General features: G+C 37.2%; 1 protein-coding gene across 2 annotated transcripts in view; it reads right to left on the bottom strand.

Moving 5' to 3' along the window:
- Positions 1 to 23,286, bottom strand: part of LOC114140832 (inactive dipeptidyl peptidase 10-like) — a 58,879-nt gene that overhangs the window by 6,655 nt on the left and 28,938 nt on the right. For both annotated transcript variants that reach the window (XM_028011085.1, XM_028011084.1), the window contains exons 4-19: positions 15,933 to 16,027; positions 13,873 to 13,947; positions 9,683 to 9,735; positions 9,520 to 9,601; positions 7,693 to 7,813; positions 6,472 to 6,626; positions 5,791 to 5,888; positions 5,584 to 5,707; positions 4,460 to 4,498; positions 3,996 to 4,103; positions 2,956 to 3,047; positions 2,749 to 2,796; positions 2,544 to 2,662; positions 2,210 to 2,257; positions 1,389 to 1,487; positions 1,167 to 1,236 (exon numbers count right to left, since the gene is read on the bottom strand). In XM_028011085.1, the coding sequence (XP_027866886.1) occupies positions 1,167 to 1,236; positions 1,389 to 1,487; positions 2,210 to 2,257; positions 2,544 to 2,662; positions 2,749 to 2,796; positions 2,956 to 3,047; positions 3,996 to 4,103; positions 4,460 to 4,498; positions 5,584 to 5,707; positions 5,791 to 5,888; positions 6,472 to 6,626; positions 7,693 to 7,813; positions 9,520 to 9,601; positions 9,683 to 9,735; positions 13,873 to 13,947; positions 15,933 to 16,027 (1,426 nt within the window). The remainder of the gene's footprint in view (positions 1 to 1,166; positions 1,237 to 1,388; positions 1,488 to 2,209; positions 2,258 to 2,543; positions 2,663 to 2,748; positions 2,797 to 2,955; positions 3,048 to 3,995; positions 4,104 to 4,459; positions 4,499 to 5,583; positions 5,708 to 5,790; positions 5,889 to 6,471; positions 6,627 to 7,692; positions 7,814 to 9,519; positions 9,602 to 9,682; positions 9,736 to 13,872; positions 13,948 to 15,932; positions 16,028 to 23,286) is intronic.

The raw sequence follows: 23,286 nt of genomic DNA, 5'->3' as shown, positions 1-23,286 counted from the left end.
TTAAATTTTTTACATGCAATATTTGCCACATTAATTACCTCATCAATCCATTTATTATTTCTATTTTTATTGCCAATATTTGCAGGATCAATCCTCCATAGGAAAGAAGGAGCTCCTAAAAAACAGGCAAATTTATTGCAGAAGCAAATATTCTAGAAAGAAATGAGAGTAGGGAGAAGGCAAGAGAGAAGAGGAGCTAGAGCGATTACAGTCGCAACCCAAAAGGTTGGGGAGAGATGCAACTGAGAATGATGAAAATAATATTAGCAGTAGCTCATGGAACCAACAGATGTGATGAATAGAAAAGAGTAAAAGGAACAAGGTCTGCAGCTAAAGTAGGAATGTGGCGTTTTAAAAGAAAATCTTCGCTTGGGTCCCTTCTTCCATTGTGCACCTCTGGATTCCTTCACAATATTGTGTGTAATCTATGCACATTGCATAGATTTTCTATGCAATGTCTATGCACATTGCATAGTCTGATTTTCCACATGGAATATAAACACTTCTACTTCTTTTTTTTTTTTTTTAGCACTCCCATCTATAAAGGCATATTTACATAGTTGCATATTTAAATAAAAGGGTGTCAAGAAAGGAATATATTTCCTAAGTTGTAGTTTTCTTTATTTCATCCTTTTTCAGTAGTTTAACTCAAAGAATTTTTTACTTTGGTCTCAGAATTCTGTAATCTCAGAATTTTCATTTTAATCTCAGAATTTTGGCGTTGATCTGTGAATTCTGATTTAATCTCCAAATGTTTGACTTTGATCCCAGTTTTGAGTCAAAATTCAAAGAAAAAGGTTAGTATATATATAAAAGTCTTCCGCAACAACAAAAAAAAGGCTTTGTTATGGGTGCAAACAATTATGGCATAGGTTAAAAAGAATAATTCAACAATTTCCTTTGGGAAAATGCACTTCAATTAAGTTGGATTTTCCAACATCTTTAGATTTGGATTGAGCAGTAAAAGAAATTATTCACAGTAATGTGCTTTTACAGATCTAATCAGCGTGAAGCCTGAGTAAATTGCCTTTCATCTTAGATTAGTTGCCGTAAAAACGGTATCTTAGCAAACTGGGAGAGAAGTGTTTTGTTGTCCTTGTCAAACTGAGCCCAGGATCAATGTGACATCGCAAACATGCAAATGCAATACAGTATGGAGGGCTCACATGACGAGGAGAAGGCCGTAGAGGTAGGAGTCTGAGAAGTCAGGAGGATAAATGAGCTTCAGAGGCAGCTCTGCGGGAAGAGACAGAAACATTACCTGGTGCAGAGGTGACCCACAGGAGGTTTTAAAAAAAATGTAAAGTAGGTCGGGACGGACGCCAGAAACAAACACACACACACACACACACACACACACGCACAAACTGTTGAGGGATCATTTATACCAAAATTGTCCCGAGTGACATTCAGGAAATCCGTCTTAGACGTCCTTCTGGCGTCCAGCGCAGATCGTAGAGGAACGTTGCTCTCCAGGATGAAGTATGCTGCCAAAGATAAATGATTACAGAACAACTGTTGTTCATATATTTAGGAAATATAACTGGTGTTTTTATTTTTCATAAACAAGATGGTTACATTTAGAGAAAAAGCCCAAGAAAACAGCGAAACATAATGTAAAATGAACAAAATGCACCGGTCTGATCTTAAAATCCGTATCGGTCTTGATATTGAAACAAAAACTATATTGGGTATTGGTGACAATGTTCCAGATCCATAAGGGCAGATCTATTTAGTCTAATTCTATGCTTTGTGCTCTGAGTGATGTCATTCTTTATATCTCGTACATTACTCGTTTTTATGTTTAAATTATTTTCAACCTTTTACAGAGGTATCATGATTTTTTTTATCCAGTCCTGTTTCACCAGTTTATTTTAATTTTTTTATTATTCTGTTGAACCACATCTCAAAATATCTGATTTTTCACTGGTTATTCAAATTTTTTTGACCTGCATCATAACACATTTATGTTCTTCTGTTCTCCAATTCACTCATCAAGCCACTTAGAAATCACTTTACTTTTAAATTCATTTTCAACGCATCTTTCCATGTTAAAATCAACACATCTGTGCTGCATCACATTCAGCTGGCATTCAAAAAAAAAAAAGAATTAATTAAATGCTGCAAAGCTGTTTTCTGTTTCACAACAGCTGCGAGGGGGGGGGGGAAGAAAGCGTAGTTCCGAACCACGAAAGTAAAAAATACTTACAGTCCATGTTGCTGAAACTGAGAAGCAGCACAGCTGGAATACCAGGACCTGGAACGTAAATACTACAGATCAGGTGATTTGCAAAAATGAAAAGTAAACCCAATTTAATTTTATTTCAATAAAAGTCAAACATTTAATTGTGATACTTAACACATTATTAGAAACTTAGAGCTGCTGTTGGTCCTATTTTGGGCTTAGAGTAAATCTTTGCTTAAAACTTCCACCGTGTCTACTTTCAGAACGATTCTTAATCTTGATTAAGAAACTTTTGTTTCAGAAACATCTGTGTTCATTCGGTTCATCATGTTTGCAGGGAGAGGTGAATGTCGAAGACCTTGACAGTACAGGATGGCGTTCTGTGCGTTTGGACTGATGTCGGCGTCGAAGAACAAGCAGTCTTCCTTCATGTCACAGGTGAGGCATTCCTTTGAAAATGAGCCATTGGTCGACAAACTGCGGAGGAAATGGGGACCAAAATGTGCCTGTTATCTTTTCTGAAAACGGGGAAACAAACATAAAGCGGACTCGATGGTTTTCACCTGTATAAATGTCTCTGTTGTGGTGCCTTCTCAGAGCTCAGAAAGTATCTGTGGGAAGCAAAGCAAAGCTGTTAAAACTAGGACAAGGTCACAGAGCTACTGCATTTTTCTGGCTATATACTCAATAAAACATCAGTTTGATTGGAATTTATTGAGAGAATTGCAACAGTTGTCCCAACATTTAGTAAAAAAATAAAAAATACTTGCATGAGGTTTTTGCTTTCGTCGTAAGCTACGATTCTGATCACCTCCCAGTTTCCAGATGTTAAGTGGCGAACTTCAACCGGGTCACTTCTCGACTGAAATAGAAAAAAAGTTGTTGCTGTTTGCGTTTCAGAGTTGGACAAAAACCAAGGGAGTTATATTCTGTAACTAATCACTATATAGTCTATAGGAAAGGGCTAAGGAATAAGATTCATATTTTCTGGTAGGGCTGGATGATACGGCTGTAAACCCTAACAAGTTATCAGTCTATCAATAATTATTGATTAGTTTTTTGTTTCAAATATCAGAAATACTGCCGTGACCTTTCCTGTTTTATCCACAGTTTTCACTCCATGCTGTTTTTTGATTTTTTAAGCAGTTATGAGACACGGTGACAAAACCTGAAACTGCTGCTGTGCAAGTTAATTAACGGGTTCTTGCTAGGTAACCAAAGAGTGAGTTAGTTGATACCACCAACCTAGCTTAGCTTGCTATATCTCCCAAAATGCTGTGCGGTTCTGGCTCAGAGTTCAGTTCATATTCTTAACATTATTGAATATTGAACATTCTACCAGATATATTCTTTATTAATATTGATCACGTGTCTATCATGATGTATATTGTGGTTGATTTATTGCCCAGCATTAAATGGGTCAACAACTGTTGTCCAATTTTTCTGTTGTTGAGGTTTGGGTTTAGTTTGTTCTGAAATTACAATGAAGCTTCAGCTGGAATAAATAGTTGGTTCAGTTCTATTGGTTGTGAATAAAATGTTAAAATGTGGAATCTGACCTGCAGCAGAATGCAGGGTTAAGACATGAACAATGTTCCCTTGAAGGGATTTGATTTTAAATTACAGCAGCATTTGTCGGAAAAGCAGCATGGCTGGGATTAAAATCAAAGCTCCCCATGATAAGATCTCCCTGGAAATAAATCCTTTCCTTGCTCTGAGTCTTATTGCCTGGATATTTTCTGCTGCTGGAGGACAGAAATGGCACAAGAGAGACGTAGAGAACGAGGAAACAAAGTCTGTTTTCAGTCACCTTTTTAGAGAACATGGCGACGTGGTGGAAGTCTCTGTGACCTCCGTGTCTGACAGGCATTATGAGGAAAATCCTGCTCAGGTCCTCTGAGAACAGCGGCTCCTGACTCTGTGGGGGAGAAACGGGGAGGCGAAACATTTTCAGCATGAATGCTTCCTGGTTTCATATCTGTCTGTCGATTTTTCTGGGTGATTCTTATCATAATTTGTGGGAATATTTGCGTTGATTTTGCTTGCGGACGAGGTTTAACACAAATCATGACGCAAATCTTTAGTTTTTGCGTCATGTGGGTCCTTTTTCTGCAACCTTTTAATCATTTCTCAGGTTAAAGATTGTCTTCTACTTAAATTTAGATACAGATGAGCTTTTTGGATTTTGGGGGGATATTTCCAATAAAAAACGTTTTTACCTTGAAATTGTATACTTGCATATAACTGTTAAATAATTTGAATTTCTTTATTTACCTGCCTGGTGAGCCATGTGTCTGAGGACTCTTCATGTCTCTGAGGAAGAAAAAGCAGCTTTTATTGGCATACATGCAAGATTTAAATAAAGAAAGTACAGTTTTACAAGCAAAAATAATATAATAATAAAATACAATGTGAAAGTAAAGAAAAAAAGCATAACACATAAATGAAATCCAATTTATTCTCATGTATTGTTTGAATCATGCTTGAATGTATTAAAATTACACTGACATAATTTAATGTTTTTACATATATATTTTTTCAGAAGATGCATAAAATTAGCTAGAAATATGAGGATAATACAAAAAAGTTACGGTAAAAAGCACATATTTTAAAAAGTATTTGCATTTTTCAGAAATATACGTGTTAGGGTATACAAACAAGAAAATACAGGATGATTAGCACATTAAATGTAAATTAAATTATTGCAGCTTTCATTTTGTAAGTTTTATTTTTGTATTTTCTTTTTCTTTATTTACTTAATATGATTTTTAAAACTAACAAAAAAAACTGTTAGGTTTAGAACTCAAAACTCAGTTAAAGAGCTTTGCAACACATTTTTATAAAACTACAAGGACATGCGTTCACCAAAGCCAGTCCTCAATAAACAAACTTTAAGCATCATCAAAAAGAGATGTGTCCTTTATTTAGAAAAAAAAACCCTGACATGATAAATCCTCCAAGGCTAATAAAAGCACTCGAGAAGTTTTCTACTTTTGTTCAGATATTCATGCTAACATCCCTGAAATCTTTGGCATAAAGGAAAAAAAATGCAACTAGACCAATTAGCATTTCCTGTGAAAGCGCCGTGTGAATACTGACTACAGAATAATTTGAAGTCAATTGCAGAAATGTAAGAAATGGGAAAAATGCCTAAAGAAAAACAGTTTGAAAGAAATTAAAACTTTCAGTCAATTCAAAATTCCCACTTAAAGTCTTAGAAAGCAGTGCAGAACACTGTTTTAAAAGCTAAACTGTAAGGTCACAGCAAGTTTAGTTAAACTTTACTCAAAAGCTAAAGCTAAAGCTAGCTCGTTTTAGCTTTTGTGCTAAAGCTGGCAAAAAGAGTTCCGAAAAGAAATGTTCATATTTTCAAAAACATTGAAAAGAAACTCTCAGACCTGGTGACAGACTCCAGTTGTTGCTTCACAGACCGTCAGAAGGGAGGCGTTCTGGGGACGGTTGACCCACCGCACAGCAAGGCGTGTGTGGTTTATCCACTTCACCATGGTAATGTAGAACTCTCTGATAATCAGATGGAACAATAAAACAAAATGATTGGATGTTTTGATGCTCCCAATACTGTACAGATGTTTATCTGTCTTCACCTGAGTCTGAGCTGATCTGGGGGATGGAGCTCCTGAGTGTTCGTAATGCCAAACAGGTTGACAACAAATAGCTTGACAGTTGGGTTCCTCTGACCGGCCTGAAGTAGAAAGCATAAAAACAGATTAGGTATATAAGGAAGAAAAGAAATTAATGGTGCAAATGTCTTGAGTCTTTCCTTATTTCTTCCCATTTTCGTTCCAAGCAGTCTGACTTTGACTAGTCCCGTGTATGTACTAGTCAAAGTCAGACTAGTATAGTATTGTTGTCAATTGTAAAAATTTGTGATGATGTGCTACAAACGACGTGTTGGAAAGAGTGTTGGAAAGGGCCTCTGTCCCTCTCTTAAAGGGACAGAGGCCCAATTTCAAGTTTTCAAATTGCGAAGACAAATTTCTTCCCCTAACTGTGTGTATAATAATTTTGTTTGATAAACACAGCATTTTTATGACGACAGAAGGTGCCGCCTTTGAGGACAAATAGTGCCATTTCATAGCACTACTGGTGCCCAGAAAATACATAATGCTTCAAAACTCTTATTTTTCATCACAAATTTATCAAGAAACAAGAAAACATAATTTAATTTGAAAATTCCACAAAAAAATTTGCATGTTTTTTTGGGTTTTTTTTTTCAAAAACAGCTTGTGCACTCATCAGTTGCCTGAGATTTTACGAACCCTTACCATTGGGTAGGGGTATTGGATTCCTCGGGGGTAAGTGCTGCCAGTGAACTGTGGCAGAGCCATGTTAGGCACCAGGGTGTTGTCGATCCTCAGGAAGGCCAGCCGCTCTCCGTCAGGCGACCACCAGTGAGCCAGGTGTGAGTGGAGTATCTCCTCTGACAAAACAAAACTCATTTAAAATCCCCCTTGTTCTTTAATTGTCTGGTTAATTATGTAAGCTGCCCCTGCAAGGAGTCTCAAGATTAGTCGAGAATAACAGCCAACTGATTATACGTTGCTAAGACAAACAAAAGCAGAATCACCAAATGTCCTTCATCTGCCAGGTTTTTTTTTGTGCTGCTGCTTGTCCAAATCTTTCCCAGACACTTCAAGGATTGCAGAGGCTGGCTTGTTTTCCATAACTAATCTCTTTAGTTTGTCTCATCTGCTCTCCTGCAGTCTGAACACCAAAAACAAAGCTTTGGAAAACCTGATTTTTCACACTAAACTGTATCCACCAATTGTGACTGCAACAAATTTCCCTCTTAAATTGTCAGTATTACGTAAAATAGATTGGTTTTTTTTCCAGCTTTACATTATGTTATGTTACTTACTCATCAAAACACATCTGAAATGTTGCCTTGATTTTTATTTATTTATTTTTTTCATGAATGTTTGAGAAATACTTTAATCTCCCATGGCAACCACTCAGTTGTGCAAAACGCCTGGGTGGCGCTAGCCCCGCCTTTGAGGACGAAACTCCTCCTTTGAGCTGCAGTGTCTAAGGTTCTGAGCTTTTGCCTCGCTGACTCTCCAACTCGGCTCCTTCAGACTAGCCAGGAGGAATTAGCAAACACCAGGTAGAGCTGGGCATCTGATGAGCTCATTATGCAAACTACTTTTACATGAAACACCGATAAAGACGTTGTTAAAGGGTAAATAGAAGACCAAAAGAGCGGGAGTTTTTAAAGAGACAGAGGCCCAATTTGAAGGCGTTAAATTACAAAGTCAAATAATATTTTATATAAGTAGCATTTTTTTCATGAAGTTAACATAGTTACTTGATTGTGCTATAAAATGTCATTATGTGGATGGACAGTGTATAATATTGCCCGTTTAAACATCTGAGGGAAGGACAAGTGTGGTGATTTCTCCAAGAATTAATCTGCATCAAACAGCCATCAAAGCCACAGTTTGCTTTGAAAGCCCAAACATCCAGAGAACTGGTCTAAATGAACCCACCTTCATACAGCCAGTCAGCTATCCCGTTGAAGATGGCGCCCTCCATCCCAGAGGAGGTGATTCTCAGAGAGCTGCTCTTCACATCTGACTGATAGTAGATGTTATTCTCAAATATGTAGATCTGAGGAGGAAGAGTGGACTTTATCTTTATTGCTTCAAGAAGGTGTTTGTCCACTTTGGTAGGATTTTTATGGACCACTAATGCAGCTGGTTTGGATCATTGGCAGAACAATAAAAACTGTACTCATCAGATTGTCTGGCAGATTTGCCAATCCCCCTGAACAACATCTCAACTCTCCACAAAAGCAGTTCCGTCAGAAAAGCGCAGGCAATTTTTGCCTTTAGGTCAAAGCGGGTCCCTTTTCAGAATGCTAATTATGTAAATTTAAGATGACTAAAACCTCCAGTTTGGATTACGACCATTATTTGCAACAAGTTCTGATTCCTTGACAGTGGTTGCACTCTAAAACATCCCGAAGAAGAGAAAAGAAACTTCAGTTGAGAAGACAGAGCAGTACTTAATAGCGATGGAACATGAATATCAACATTTTTATCAGTTACACTTTAAATATATATATAATTTTAATAATATATAATAATAATAATATATAATTTCAGAGCAGTACTTAATAGCGATGGAACATGAATATCAACATTTTTATCAGTTACACTTTAAATATATATATAATTTTAATAATATATAATAATAATAATATATAATTTCAGAGCAGTACTTAATAGCGATGGAACATGAATATCAACATTTTTATCAGTTACACTTTAAATATATATATAATTTTAATCCTGACAATCTGTAGCAGCAGGAAATTCAATAAGAGATGAGAACAAAATGGTTTGGATTGTAAATGTTTACAATAAGATTCTTTTACAGCAGTTAAGGAACATAATTATGCATTCTCTGAAAATCATAAAACTCCTTTAATTTCAAAGTTGTTTTGTAGTAATAAAAACATCAGATTCCTGAACAACAGTAACCATCTAAATCTTAAGTAAATTCATCATTAAAAACTGTAACAATGTACATAAGAACAGAATGGACTATATAGAAGTGATTTACAGCTAAAAACTATAAAATGTCTCATTTTTGACAAGAAGTCTATAATACTGGCAGTTTCTTCAAATCGAGAGGTAATTTTAAGAGAGATTTCATTTCTATTTTAAAAGTTAACACAACAGGACCCCATCAAATAGCAATATTTAAAAAACACTCAGAAGTGTGTTGCAGTATTTTCATGATAAAATCTAGTCCTTTAAGTAACAGCTGTATAACAGTTTGAGACCATACAATGTAGCTTTGACTTATTCCCTTTCTATTACAAATACTGGTTTTTGCACATTTCCACTGGGTGTGGAGGGATTTTAGTAAAACTTTAGAATGTAACCGCTGTTAATCAGTCCAAGTTTCTATATAAGGGGATGTTATGGTGCCTTGTGCTCTTAGTAATATCTGCAAGCCCTAAAACAGTAAATTTTGCTGTTTACAAAATGTGATAGTTTCAGTTTAAACCTTATATAAATTGTGTTGACTTGATCATAAAGTAGTATATTGAAATAAGTTTAAAAGTAAGATTTCTTATACTCCACAAAAACTATAAGAAAACAACATTTTTTTCTGCCCACCTAATTCCTCTCAATAAGCTGGATGAGCAGGACAAAATGTAGACATGAACACAAACGCACTCAGACAGAGAAGGTAAACATGCAATATATTGTTCATATACGTCGAAGCGGCTCCCTCTGAAGAGACAACGAATTTATAGCAATAACTCAAGCGAGGGAAGAGGGAAAACGAGAGAAATGTCTTACCAGCTGCCGTCCCTGCCTTCCCCAGGCTGCATGCTGGAGAACAGAGTTTTGAACCTCAGGTGGGTTCAGCTCCCATACCTCCCTGATGAAACACGACAACATCAACAACCGCCATCTGTTTCCGCACGCAAGCAGCGACAGAGGAGCTAAAGCCGTTCCTTACCTCGTGTTGATGTTGTACACAATGTACGATGCCGTGTACGAGTGTCTGTACACCTGCAATGACAGCGGAGACAATCACCAAAAGCAAACACTGATAAAGTGTCGAGGCTTTTTCATATTAGCCGCTCTGAGTAAATAAAACGGCAAAAGCTAATGACCCTGAGACGTCCAGGGAAGTAATAAAGTGTATGACACAGTGAAAACGCCGCATTCAAATCTTATATTTTAAACTGAATCCACTGAAAGTAAAATCTTTTAGTCCTGCCAATACTGTACATTATGTAAATTAATTGGTTTGTTTGCTTATTTGGCATACAGAAATAATTTTATGCCTATTTAAAAAATATTGTTGAGCAAATCTTTGAATAGAAATGTAAGTAAATGTGTGAACTGTGACAGTTTGTCCTAACATCATCTTTTAAAAACAAGAACAAAGAAAAAACTAAACAGAGATCTATAATAATCTACTAATTGTTTTTCAGGAACATTTATAGAGATTAAGAAGCCTCCATGTCATATTACATTTATACTCCAGGTAAAATGGAAGTTAACTTATCAGAACTTCATAGAAACTTTAGCTAAATGAAAAAAGTCACAGTACGTATATTTTAAAAGTCCTAAAACTAATATTTTTTTTTCCCAAATGGGACCGTTGGCACCAATTGTCCCTCTGGTAATTGCAGCAAAAACAATCTTAACATTTTTTAGGTTGGCACATAGATGTAGCTACATAGATGTAGCAGAGTTCATGGTTGAATTGTTCACCAATCTTTAATGTGAGACAAAAGAGAAAATCCACAACCAAAGTAATGTTAAAACATTACTATGACATTGCTAGCTTTATGAGTTTCTTGATTGAAGTATTCAACTATAAAGCTGAATAATTTTTTTTTTGAAACTCTTGCATTCATGCTTGGCTAAAACGCTGGACCCTGGAATCACAAGCACCACCAGTCAAAGTTTTAAAATCGGGTAACATTTCTCCAATCTAGAAGAAATTTCCTGACCCTGAAAGCCATTGCTTCTGCACAGAAATGCTCAAAAGCCTCCTTTCCATAACGCCTCAACATGCTGAGCACCTAGTTAGTGACATGCACTGATACAGTAGGCAGGTCAGATGATTTAGTTTCCTCCGGTGTACTCTGGCTATAAAGTTGAAAACGTGTTTGTGTCTGCACCAAATGTCAAAATGACAGATGCCTTTCAGCTGTTTTCAGTCATACTTTTAAAATACCGGTCAAACACGGAAAATATTCGGGGAATTGGGGAGTTGTCCAACAATATAGTACCCACCATGGCCAGAGGCATTCATTCTTGAAAGCTCATCTTTGTGGCTGAATAAAAATAATTCTGCAAAGAGTGGGCCAACATTCCAACATAGTGATGTAAAAGAGGAAAAAGCAGATCTTACTGCCAGAGCCTGCACAAGCGTTAATAACATTTATGATTAGGGCCACAGTCGGTTCGGATAGTTGGAAATTGTCATTTAGAAAAGAGCATTTTGCATTTCATAAGGAACTGAAAGCTTCGGTAAGAGGTGATTGTCTGTTGCTAGAGCAACAAATGAAAATGGAATTGAATTAATTAAGGTGAATTTTAAGGTGCACTCTTCCTTTCAAATGAGAGGCTGACAAGCTAAGAAATTATATTGGCAAAGCAATCACTGGAGAGCATAATGTAGAACACACACCCTTTGCTCTATCAGCTGCAGCCATATTTCCAGATAATTGATGGAAAACCTTCACTGTGAGGAGAAAGGAAAGCCCTCCTGCAGGTTGACTGATGGCACAAATATTACTGAGAACCCGGTGTTTAAAAAAACCCCCCGAAATTATGCAAAACAAATCAGCTCGGTGCAGGTGGTACAGTTTGTTCTCAGAGGGAACTGCAAGAACTCATGAGAGGAGCAACGGATTTATTCAGCCCTCAAAAATCCAAATTATCAGAGCAACCCTTCGCCAAAGCAGAAAAATCACTTGTCAGAGAAACGAAGCCAGTAAACATGAATAGAGACATCACAGGCAGGTGGTGTGTGTGTGTGTTCTCTTGTTTTTATCACGTCATTGAGACCTCAATCTGTTTACACAGTCACGTCATGGGGACCATCTTTTAGGTCCCCATGACGTGACTGTGTAAACAGATTGAGGTTTTAAAAAAAGACAAAATGGGGTTCATTGTTTAAATTTATTAATAACTGAGTATGAAACACAGTGCATAAAAGAAATGTGTAAGCATTTGTGCAAATATTTAGTTAACTAATATTCAACACTACAGTTTTGGAACAGTTTTAAGACAGCCCTCTATATTTGTTTATCCAATTTTTTTTAACTACAGTTATTTTGTAATACAAAATAGGCAAGGGTTTTAGTCTAGATCTGCATTGTTGTTGAAGCTGTTGAAAAAACTAACAGCAAAAGAATTTTACAGCTAATTGGCCCAAGTGGACTGTTCACAAATGGAAAATCTTTCAGTTTTATTGATAATTAAATTGTAAAAATGTACAATATATTTCTTCAACTTCACAATTAAAATTCCTTTGTGTTTACTTACAAATAAATTGCACATAGCATATATTTAAGCTTGTGGTCATGAAATAAAAAAGTTAAAAGGTCCAAGGGGTGTACCCTGTTTCTGACCGTGACTTTTTAGCAATCACCTCTTCTAGATTAATATGTAGTAAATGTCAGTCAATTGTATCAGGTGCGCATTGTACTAAACTTCTTTCACCAGTTCCTGATGTTTAGAAGATAAAAAGTAGCTGTGGAGATACATTTTTTGAAACCTCTATTAGAACCTAACAAAGTGTCAGTGACTGTTTGCCATAAACAACTAGCATTTGGAAAAGACAAACCACCTCCCCGGAGCAGAAACTTTGTGAATGCAGACAATATCTACATGCATTTAATTTTGAGCCAAAAAAATATTGGGACATCAAAATGTTGATACGAAAACATACTATATACTGAGGTTGAACAGGTTAACAGGTAAGGTTAATCAATACCTGCTAGAACACTCCTGCTGTCCTGCAACAAGCTACATTATTACATTTGCTCTATCACTAGTTTTTATTTAAAAAAAGAAAAGTAATCAAGCAGGGACACTTACTAGCAAAGCACAAATGTGGCCAAATTTGCATCAGTTTTTAATCTTTTCAAAATGCATAGCTCAACACAACCTCTAAAATGCCTCTTTGATGTTTACCCTCATTTCTGATGTACCTCAGCAGAGGTGAATTTTTACAAATGGGAATACAACTAAGGGGAGGTGGCAATGGAGCTGGATTCCCCCCCCCAATTATTATTTGTGTATATTCCAAATATGTGTGAAAAACATTGTCCGCTCCTGAAGCTCTCCTGGCATGCTGCCATCTTCTCTGGTGGCGCTATGTGACTCCTCTATTTTTTTGCCTTTTCTGTCTCCAAAACTTTATTTAATGAAATATGCAGGGCCCATATCGCCATAACTCTAGATAGGAACAAGCTACAGCAATGGGACTTACATTTCTGTCATTGTTTCAAAGACTAGATGTCAATTGGCCTATACCGTATTTATCTAGTGTGGACTGGCAATGCAGTGCACTGAGTAATCCAGTGTGCACGGCATTGTGTATTGCATAGCTCAGGGCACGGCACACTGGATTTTGCAGTGCACTGCATTGACGGTGCACACTGGATACTACACTTGATTTTGTCGTGCGCTGTGCACTGTGTTGTCGGTGCACATTGCATTGGGTTATGCGGTGCGTGGTGCATTGTCCAGTGAATCTGATGTGTTCTTTTAGAAACTTAATGAGTCCTCATGAAGCATTGTCCAGACAGGCTGATGACCCTACTTTTGAAATTGAGTTTTTTGAAGCTGTGTATAGGGTAATACAGCCATAAACATTGTACAATATTTTTTATGAGTCTATAGAACCACTAGAAAGTGTGGTCCCCACAAATGATAAAAAGATTGGTCCCCACTCCCCATGGAAACCAGTCTGTGTGTGTGTGTGTGTGTGTGTATGCATATGAGTAATGGCAGCACTGGGTATTTCACGGGAGCACAACGGAAATCTGGCAGGATATAAAACAAAAGGTGAGAAGAATGGCTGACACCCAGGATGTAATTATAATGATAAAAAAAACTAAACACCAGCTGTTATGCATGGAACCTTTTATTTATAGAAATCAGCTTTAATTTGAAGCTCACCTGTTTGACATCGTATGCGAAGAGTGCATACTTCAGATCTGGAGAGAGTGAGTATTTTGCCACCTTGAAAGACACCTAGAGGTAAAGAGGCGATCATTAAAATGGGTTTAAATGGGATGAATTATGTCAGACACAAGAAAAGATTTCACTACAGTGAAACGCTCAAAACTATTCAAACTTCAAAGACTTGGAGCTCATCATTAAAGATGAATTGTCTAAATAGTAGTGAAAACAGGCAAAAAAATAAGAATCACAAAAGTTATACAATGGGGTTGACTATTGGAAAAGGTAGAAATATTAGCTATTAGACATGCCATTCTTTTAATAAAATCTAAATAAAATCATGACCGATTTTCAAAATTGAAAATTTACACCCTTTTCTTATGTTTGGAGAGATGTCCATCTCATTTCCTGACAGGAATAAAAAAGGAAAATAAGATGGTAGACGAGGCTGGAAGAGTTGAACAAAGGCAGGTAGGATGAAGGATGAAAGGACTTTGGGGAACAAAAGGAGCCAACCAAATAGAGGCACAAAGAGGAGAGAAAATGAGGGTGGAAGTAAAGTACAGACATGGAAAAGACGGGAAGAACAGGCAGAACAGAACACATAAGCAAGAAAAAACAGGGAAGGAATGGTAGATGGGAAACAAGGGGAAATGATGGAAAGAAAACACTAGGAAAGAGAGAAGTATTGGCAGAAGGAAGGGAAAAAAGATGTTATTTGAGAAAGGGATTGAGAGTAAAGTCTACAAATACTACATTATTTCATTTTAATATACTTTTAGCTGGAAAACACTGAAATCAAACTCCAGATTTTTTTCTTAAAATTTTTTTTTAAAAAAAACTTTTCTTTTTGGGGCAAGGGGAAAGTTTGTGTTCAGAACGAGAACCAAACATGGAAAAGCAGCATTCAGCTTCTATGCACCACAAATCTGGAACAAACTTCTCCCAGAAAACTGCAAAGCAGCCGAAACACTGATTTCCTTTAAAACGAGGCTAAAAACCTGTTTACTTGCTTTTGAATCATAATAAACAGAATATTGTCCGCCATTTTTGATGTGTATTGATAATTTGTAACAATGGCACTCAGTACCATCGTACCGGTAACAATGGTCTTAATGTACTGTCGATTGTGTTTCTTTTTTTGGTCATCAACAATGTTTTTGTTGTTTCATCAACAATACACAGCGTTATGTCCCAGTGGTGACAAATAGATCTGTACCTAATGACAAGATACATATTTATAATGTGTACAGAGAGATCCTGATGTGTTTCTGAGGTTTTGTTCTTATTTTACATAAATCAAGTGGGAAGAGTTCAGACACATTTCCATCTGTTGCGTCAGTTTCGGAAACAAAACGTCATCTTTTCTCTAAAAGTCCCACAGTTTTGAGGAAACTGGAGCAACCTGCAACACTGGCTCGAACGCTAACCTCCAGTCTGGAAAGGCTTTAAAGCTTTCCAGTGATTCTCAGTGAAACGTGGGTGAGACGATGACAAAAAATGGAACGATTTGTTTCACTGCACAAGGATTATGGAACAGCAACAGGATTAACACGATGCCAGCAGAAAACGGCTAAATTTAACAGGAAACGTCAATTATTCACTGAGCTACAACTCAGGATGTGAATGTATATTCCTGAAGGTAACGCAGCTGCAACTATTGTGGAATATCTGGCAAAGTTTGAGTTGAGATGGTCGGATTATTAAAAGTTTTCTTGGTTTCATTCTCATAAATATGCTAAATAAATATCATTTTAAAGAAATACTATTAGTTGAACTGGTAATATACATAAATCAATATCTTCCATCCTCCATTTGTGTTTTTTGCCACTCTATTACTGCAAGATTTAATGCAATTTCTCATTTCTTATTACAGTGAAACTGTTACAAAACTGCTTCAGCCTGCATGGAATCAACTTTTCGGTAGTTAAAACGTAAAATGTTACTGATCCCAGTTGAAGTTTATGCACAACCGCATAAACTTCAGCATAAAGAGCGTTTTTTTTAGTCGTGAAAATGTGAAGGAAAGAGTAATAAGAGCTGTAAGAATAGCTTACAAACGTGGTGTTCTTCAAGATGACCTCTGTTTCGTTCAGGGCGAAGTTGAACCTGATGACATCACCGTCTCTGTTTCTGTACACCACCTCTGAATCTGAGAGCAAAAGCAAAAAAATATATCAGTAAAAAAATACAAAAGGAACATTTAAATCCAAATAAAACAACATAGCATAACTTTGTGCTTTAAAACGTCACCTAGACTCATAGACGCTATAGACAGAAGTTATATACTGTACTTCAAATTGTTGTACCAAACAACCCTTCTCAGATTGCAACAATTGCTTCTTCCATTTAAATGCTAAGGTTTTTCCATTTTGGCATTGTTAATACTCACCTGTAACTTTCTGATTTTCCATTATTTACATCATAAGTTCTCCCTGAGGCGCATTGCTGTTAGTTTTCCTCTTAAAAAGGGTTTGTTGGGGCGTGCCGTGGTGGCGTAGCAGTTAGCGCGACCCATATTTGGAGGCCTTGAGTCCTTGACGCGGCCGTCGCGGGTTCGACGATATTTGCCGCATGTCTTCCCCCCTCTCCTTCCCTGTTTCCTGTCAGTCTACTGTCATATAAGGGACACTAGAGCCCACAAAAGACCCCCTGGAGGGGTAAAAAAAACCCAAAAAGGGTTTGTTGTGTATTAATGTATGTATTTGACTTTTCTTATCTATTTTTTAACATTCTCAGGTGCATATACCTTTATGTCCTGGCATTGCTTTGAGAAAATTTTGGTTCCAATATAGGTTTTGTTTTTTTGTGTGTGTTTTTTCACAATTCGTTTTTTTTCTAGATCCTTAAACGTTTTGTTGCGTCTGACAAAGGTAACCAATGAATGCTTCCAAAAAATTACATCAAAAGTGCAAAATACTCACCTTAATTTCACGAACAATTTGCAACAGTACGGTACTAATTTAATAATAATAAAAATCAACGAGAATAATTAAAAACCCATTATGAAAATCAGCACCCACCACATAATAGGAGTTATTCACTACAAAGAGTCCACCACTCTGGTTTCACATTGAAGTGTTGAGTCAGAGCTTTTTATTTTTTTTTACCTTCTGCTTGGACTGGCCTCTCTGTCCATTATAGGTTCAAATAGCAACACACACACAATGTCCTGGATCTGTCTCATTACGGTCCGGTCCTGGCTGCAGCCAGCAGTGAGAGGCTAATGATATGCAGGGAATAAAGAACGGCTGCATAGGTCATGTTCATGTCTTCTTAAGAGAGAAAAAAACCAACAGATGTGTTTTTTTAAATCGGTCTGTTTAATTTACACAAGAGCTGAAAGTGCAAAGTCTCTGAGTTTTTCATAACAGTTCCATTGAATCCCGGTAATGTATATCTTCATAAAGACAGTTTAGGTCAATAAAAGGTCTTTACAATTAAAAAAAAATACATTTCTAAATATGCCCACATTATCGCCTGTGCATTTAAATACACAGGGACATTTTAAAAACTGGTTTTTAAGCTAGCTTTGCATCATTTTTACAAACGTCTTTTAGTGCCCGAAATCCCAACCTGCATTCTTCCTCTCATATTTCACGCTGAACCGTTTGATACACACTGAAACGGGGATTAGTTTTAAATTCCCAGAGTCATTTTCTGTCATTCTAATCCAGAAGCAGCCGCAGCAAGGCCTTTCTTCGCCTTGCCTCCTTTTGGAATCTCGGATCTCATTTCGGAATGAATTTGTAGCTGATTGCAGCTGAGAGAAATCACTCTCCTGCCGCGCGACGGGTTCAGGCTGGGCGTGTGCACTAAGGCAGTTGGAAAAAGAAATCCAAATGTGGATCCACATTTCTCAGTAAGCTGACTGGCGGCGAGGGTTATGTGAAGGACGCCTCAAGTTTAAATGCGCAGGGAAATTAAAGTGTTTTTAGGCTAGCTTTGCATCGTTTTTACAAAATCCTAAGTGGTGCATTTTCTCTTGTAAATCAAGCAAGCGTTGTGTTTGCATTCAACTTCGTTGCCCCATTGATGAGTCTACTAAGTTGTGTTGACAGATCCATTATCCTTGGTAATTGAGCTTTTTCAGCAGATCCTGTTTCGGCTCCAAACTGGAACAGGAATTAAGCTGTCCTTAATTTGTTCGTACTATAAGGTGTTTTGTCCCTTACAGACATCTTCTGCTAATATTTGTCATACCAAAATTAGTCAGATTATCAAAAACAATAATAGTATCAGAGAGGTTCCCTGGCATAATCGCCTGTTTGTGATCTTGCAATAATATCTCAGACTTAAAAGTGAAGGATGTAACTTTTTATAAACAATGGTTATTTTTACATATTTGTGAAAACTGTCCCCATGTTGTGACAGTATAACATGAAATAATAAAAAAAAACCCATCTAAATCGTCCGCTGCCTCGTTGTGGTCCTACAGCCATATGCAGAAATGCACTGCTAGGTCAGAAGCAACCATTCAGAGAAAGGAAGAGGGTGCTGTTAATCATGCTTGTGTAAGCTCTGGTCAAACTAATGGTGGAGAAAAAAGTTACCATTACAGGAAAACTGTTTATCCATCACCATCGGTGGCCGTGCTAACTAGCTAACATGAAGCTTTTGTGACATTTTGTATGACGAGAGGGAGTCATTTCTGTAGTACAACATAATTATTACATTTTTGTGCAGACATCAGATTTATTGTATTGCAAGAAGCTTTGAGTGTGAAAATAATTATTTTCACAGTTTTTTTTGTTTTGGAAAGGTTAGCTTTTAGCGAATTATCAGCAGGTGGAGCTGCGGAACCTAACAGCAGACTGATATAAAGGAAAGTCGGTTATTTACCAATAATATTTAGATTTTCTTACCCTTTCAGCCTTTCAGTGACATGAACAATAGTGTATCAGTGAAATATCCCACAATCCTCTGCTGCATCATGGTCAGCCTCTGACACTCCTCAAAACAAAACACAACACGTTGCCTATTGTTGGCTTTTCATATTAGCAATGGTTATCTACTGAGAACTAGCCTCAAAATATTTGCATAAAGTTGTGTAAAATTGATAATAGTATTGCACCTGAAAGAACAATTTTCTGCATCATTAAATACTTTAAAGTGAGATGTTCAGCTAGAGTGATGGTTTCAGATTTATGTGTTTCCTGAGGTTTTTTCTAGTGGATTTACAGTTTACTGGTTCTCGTCCTGCATAAGCGTTTGGATTTTTCCACCTTGTTCTCGGCTAAATCCCATGTAATCTATTCAGAACAAACAATGTAAACTTCATGAATAAATCACTCGTACACAATTCAGGGGTTAGTCTGAACACACTCATCACACAGCAATTATACCGTTCCCGTGGAAACATCAGATCACCGTAGCATCCATAACGCTGATAAGCAGGGAAACAAAACGTTTGTTTTCAACTCTGCTTTAGTTTGATCTGCCTAATAGGTGTTGAATCAGATTCCGGTGCAAACCGAGAAGAGGGTTTTTCATTCTAACCTTCACAATAAGCTGTATTTGTTTGGTCGTTTCCAAATTGTTCTGTTTTTAACTTTATCACCGAGCCAGTAGAGTCTGTGATGAAGCTGCTGTGTTTTCAGGTTGAATTTCCTCCAATATGAACTCCTGGGAAGACTGGCAGCTGCTTCCCGCTTGTGAATAATCCTTCTCTCTGTTGATTTTTAGAACTTTAAAAACCTTCCCTGGTTGTTCAGCTATAACAGTTGCTTATCTATGGTCATTTCTTTTGTGTGTCCACTCTGTAATCATGTTACCAAACTGCCGAAACTCCCACTTTCACAGGAGTGATGACACTGTTTTCATAAGCAGCACCTTTCTTTCCCTTTTCCCACTTTAATCCTATATAAAACCAGGTATGTTAACTTTCTACAAACACTATTGTTTGTAGAAACAATTTTCTCATTAGAATAATATGGAGGAGGGCATCAATAATCCCAACTGTGACCAAGAGCGAGGCCAGTCTTGTTAAAAGTATCAGTTCAGCAAATAAACACAGAACTTCCTGCAAATCTTCACAATAAGAGTCTTACATGTAAATAAACTGTGGACCAAACATATTTTAAAGCTAATAAAGTTGTTGTGGGTTCAGACTGCAGACTGTCCCTCACATCATTTGATGAATTTAATAAAGGACGGTTGTTAAATCCAATAAGATATTTGATAACTACCCCTTCTTCATAATTAATATGAGTAAAAATGCTACACAATATTAACACTACTTGTAATATGATGTTGATGACAACATTTATGTGTTGTATTGCCTCAGAAGATTTGCTGCAAACCAAATCTTAGTTTTGCTCTTGTTCCCGGGCAGCACTGATGTGAAACATTAATTCTAATAATGTTCAACTCTTTAAAATGTTTTTTTTTTTTTTATTAAGACTGAACTCCGCAAGCTTCAATCTCCCAGCGTGGCTCTCTTTCTATGATTACGTTTTCAAAGCCCGGCTTGGACGCTTCCACGCTGGAGATGCTTTGCGCTTGGTTTCCTGGAATTTATGAACAGCCATTTGAAGAAACGTAAGAAATCACTTCATACGCGTCCCCTGTTCTGTTAAATGTCTGCGCGGCCACCGCCGAGACCCAACTCCTATGGCGAAAATAAGTCTGAGGATGTCAAGAAATGCAATTTCCATCGGAGGCCTGCTCGGAATTAGAGCTGCAGTGAAGTCGGAGTCAGAGCCGCGTCGTCTGCACCGCCTCTCGGTTTTCATCACACCTGATGGAAACTACTTTTACAGCACACAGTGCGTCAGGCTGCAATTCCCCCCATTTCATCATCAATCTCAATAAAGCAGCTAATGGGACAGCTGACCCTCTGCGGCTGAAAACAAATCATCACAGCGGTGCAAACGGGCTTCCTGCGGTTTGGACGAAGACGAGCTCAAAAAAAAAAAAATGAATTCATTCATGTTAATGTTTTTTCTGATGAAATAAGAAAGCATGTCTGAAGTCTAGGGAAAAAAAAGACTTTTGTGTCATGATTGGTGACATGGTGATGTAGTTTTCTTACTAGCTGCTTGATGGACTGGTCCGCATGCAAACCGCTAAATGTTTTGCCTTAAAAGAAGCTAGATGTTTGGATTCTGCATAGACATTATCATTGTGATTACAGAAGTCAAATTTTACGTCTGCATGTAGCCAGATGGTCATGTTGTAGTTTTTCTGCTGTGTTGTCAGAAAGGGTATTAAGTTTGGAGTTTTGATAGAAAAGTTTCCCTATGAAACCAAATTTTTAGTTGTGGAAAGCTTGTGCAAATTTTTCTACGACACTTTTTCCTTCCACTTAACTTTCCACCAGTATGTTTGGGAACAGACTGTCGATAAGAGTCTTTTCATTATTATTACTATTGTAACATAAATATATTTATATAAATTAGATTTTTTTTAGTCACATTTTCTACCAGTTTTTGCTTCCACTTAACTTTCCATCAATATGCTTGGAAACCGCACGCCGTGAACAGGAAGCTGTTTTTAATCAATGATTCTTGAAACTACAACATCTCTGCAATATAACATTTCTGGATGAAGCGTTCTCTTTTTATTTGTCTGATGCAATATTTTGTATTTTGGTTTTATCTGTCAAGATGTCAACATAATGAGCTAAAATCTTAAATGTACGCATGATGTATAAAAGAAAAAGGGACGCAGTGATTTTCTATTAATTGTCAACACTACCATAGCTTGAGAACAAGGTCCAAAGGTAACAAGTCAGGAAAAATTTTTAAGGAAGTAGGCCAGTTATGCTAGCTTGACTTTGACAATCTTAACATGTAGATGTGCTGTGGAATTCAGTGTGTTTTGGCAACGGAACTGTGCGTAGCGTAACTGATGCAGAGCGATGAGAAAACGATGAATGCGAGTGTTTTTAAGTTGTTCAACTGGTTTTATGTATTATTTTGCCTCTGTTGTGGCGCACTGTACCAAATTAATAATACCTACATCTCCAGTTCTGCTGCGGCAGTTTATTTTATTTTATTATTTTTTATTCAGGGGCGCTGCAAGTTTAAAAAGGGTAGTCTTCTTGCCCTTCAGCATTGTGTGCATGCGTGAAATTTCTGGATGTAAACGACATGAAGCGCGTCTATTTGAGCTTTTTAAGGTTGTTTAATTCCAATGAACACAAAACTAGACTCAGCTGAACAGTGTGTCAGTGAATTAACTTACATTTTTTTAGGCTGAATAAGATTGCATATAAGTAGACCTGTCCAGCTTGTTTTGTAAAGTGCCTTTACATGAGTTATTTTCTTTACAAATTGGTACTGTATTAATATAAATTCAACTGAACAAAGTAAAGTAAATGTGCCACGTGAAACCACAATTTAAAATACAAATAGAGGGACAATTGTAAATCAACAACAAAGTTGGCAACAGAGAAAATGTTGAAAAACGGCAGTGAGAGCTTCAGAAACCCCATAATGAGCAGAGAGATGATGAAAATCTAACATCCAAGGCTGCAGCTGTTTGAGTTCGGTCAGTCGTGACATTAAAATGTAGATCCATGGGAAATTAGCCCTTATAAATGTATTTACCAACACACCAGAGTGTGTCAGAGGCTCAACCGTCCAATAACAAGAAGCCACAGGCTACTGAACTAGTCATTAGTATTATCTCCCTGTGAAAGGGAAGGACTCAGCAGGCGCTGGATCTTTTGTTTCCCTTTCAGAGCAACAAGGTAATCTTTCCCCACTGTCCTGTGCTTCCCACCTTCCCCTCACCTTCTGTCACCTTAGCCAGTCTCCACAGAGGTGCTACGGATATATTTAGCCATCAACACGTCTGAACTCGCCACAAAGACAATAATTTAACTGTCAAGTTGTCAAAGAAAAAAAAAATCCTGCTGCCATTCTTTAAATTGTCCTCTTTCTCCAATAGGTTATTGTCCGTCTCGCCTTTTCTTAAATGAGAATTTTTTTTTTTTAGACATTAACACAATTTCTCAGTGCTGTAGGGGAGCCGGTTAAACAAAACACTGGAAATTCATCCCCAATATGAGCGAGGGGAGAAGGACTTGATACAGATCAAGGTCAAAAATATGATCTTGAGGCGTTGGCAACGTGGCCTGGAGGCAAGCTGAGGTAAGGAGGGTTCATTGTGATGCAAACCAGAAACGGGTTTGCAGCATTTCTACTGATCCCTGACAGTCTGGATCCCTTTGTTCTGAGCTTCACCTGGATGCTTCAGGCACGAAAAATGCTCTTTTGCAGATCGTCATAGAAATAATGTGCGTCAACAGATTGTTTTTTTTTATGAGTGCCATTGTTAACATCCGTCTTCACCATTACTGCCACACATTTTAACCCCTTAGAAGCCAGTTTTTTGCTATTAAAATTGTCAATTTTCTGCCAATTTCATTCACTTCAGTTCCAAGAATTGGCGATATTTCTTACA

The sequence above is a fragment of the Xiphophorus couchianus genome, chromosome 24 (genome assembly GCF_001444195.1).
Source record: "Xiphophorus couchianus chromosome 24, X_couchianus-1.0, whole genome shotgun sequence".
Classification (NCBI taxonomy): Eukaryota; Metazoa; Chordata; class Actinopteri; order Cyprinodontiformes; family Poeciliidae; genus Xiphophorus; species Xiphophorus couchianus.
Note: the sequence above shows the minus strand (reverse complement) of the source record. Positions and strands in the feature narration are given on the sequence as shown.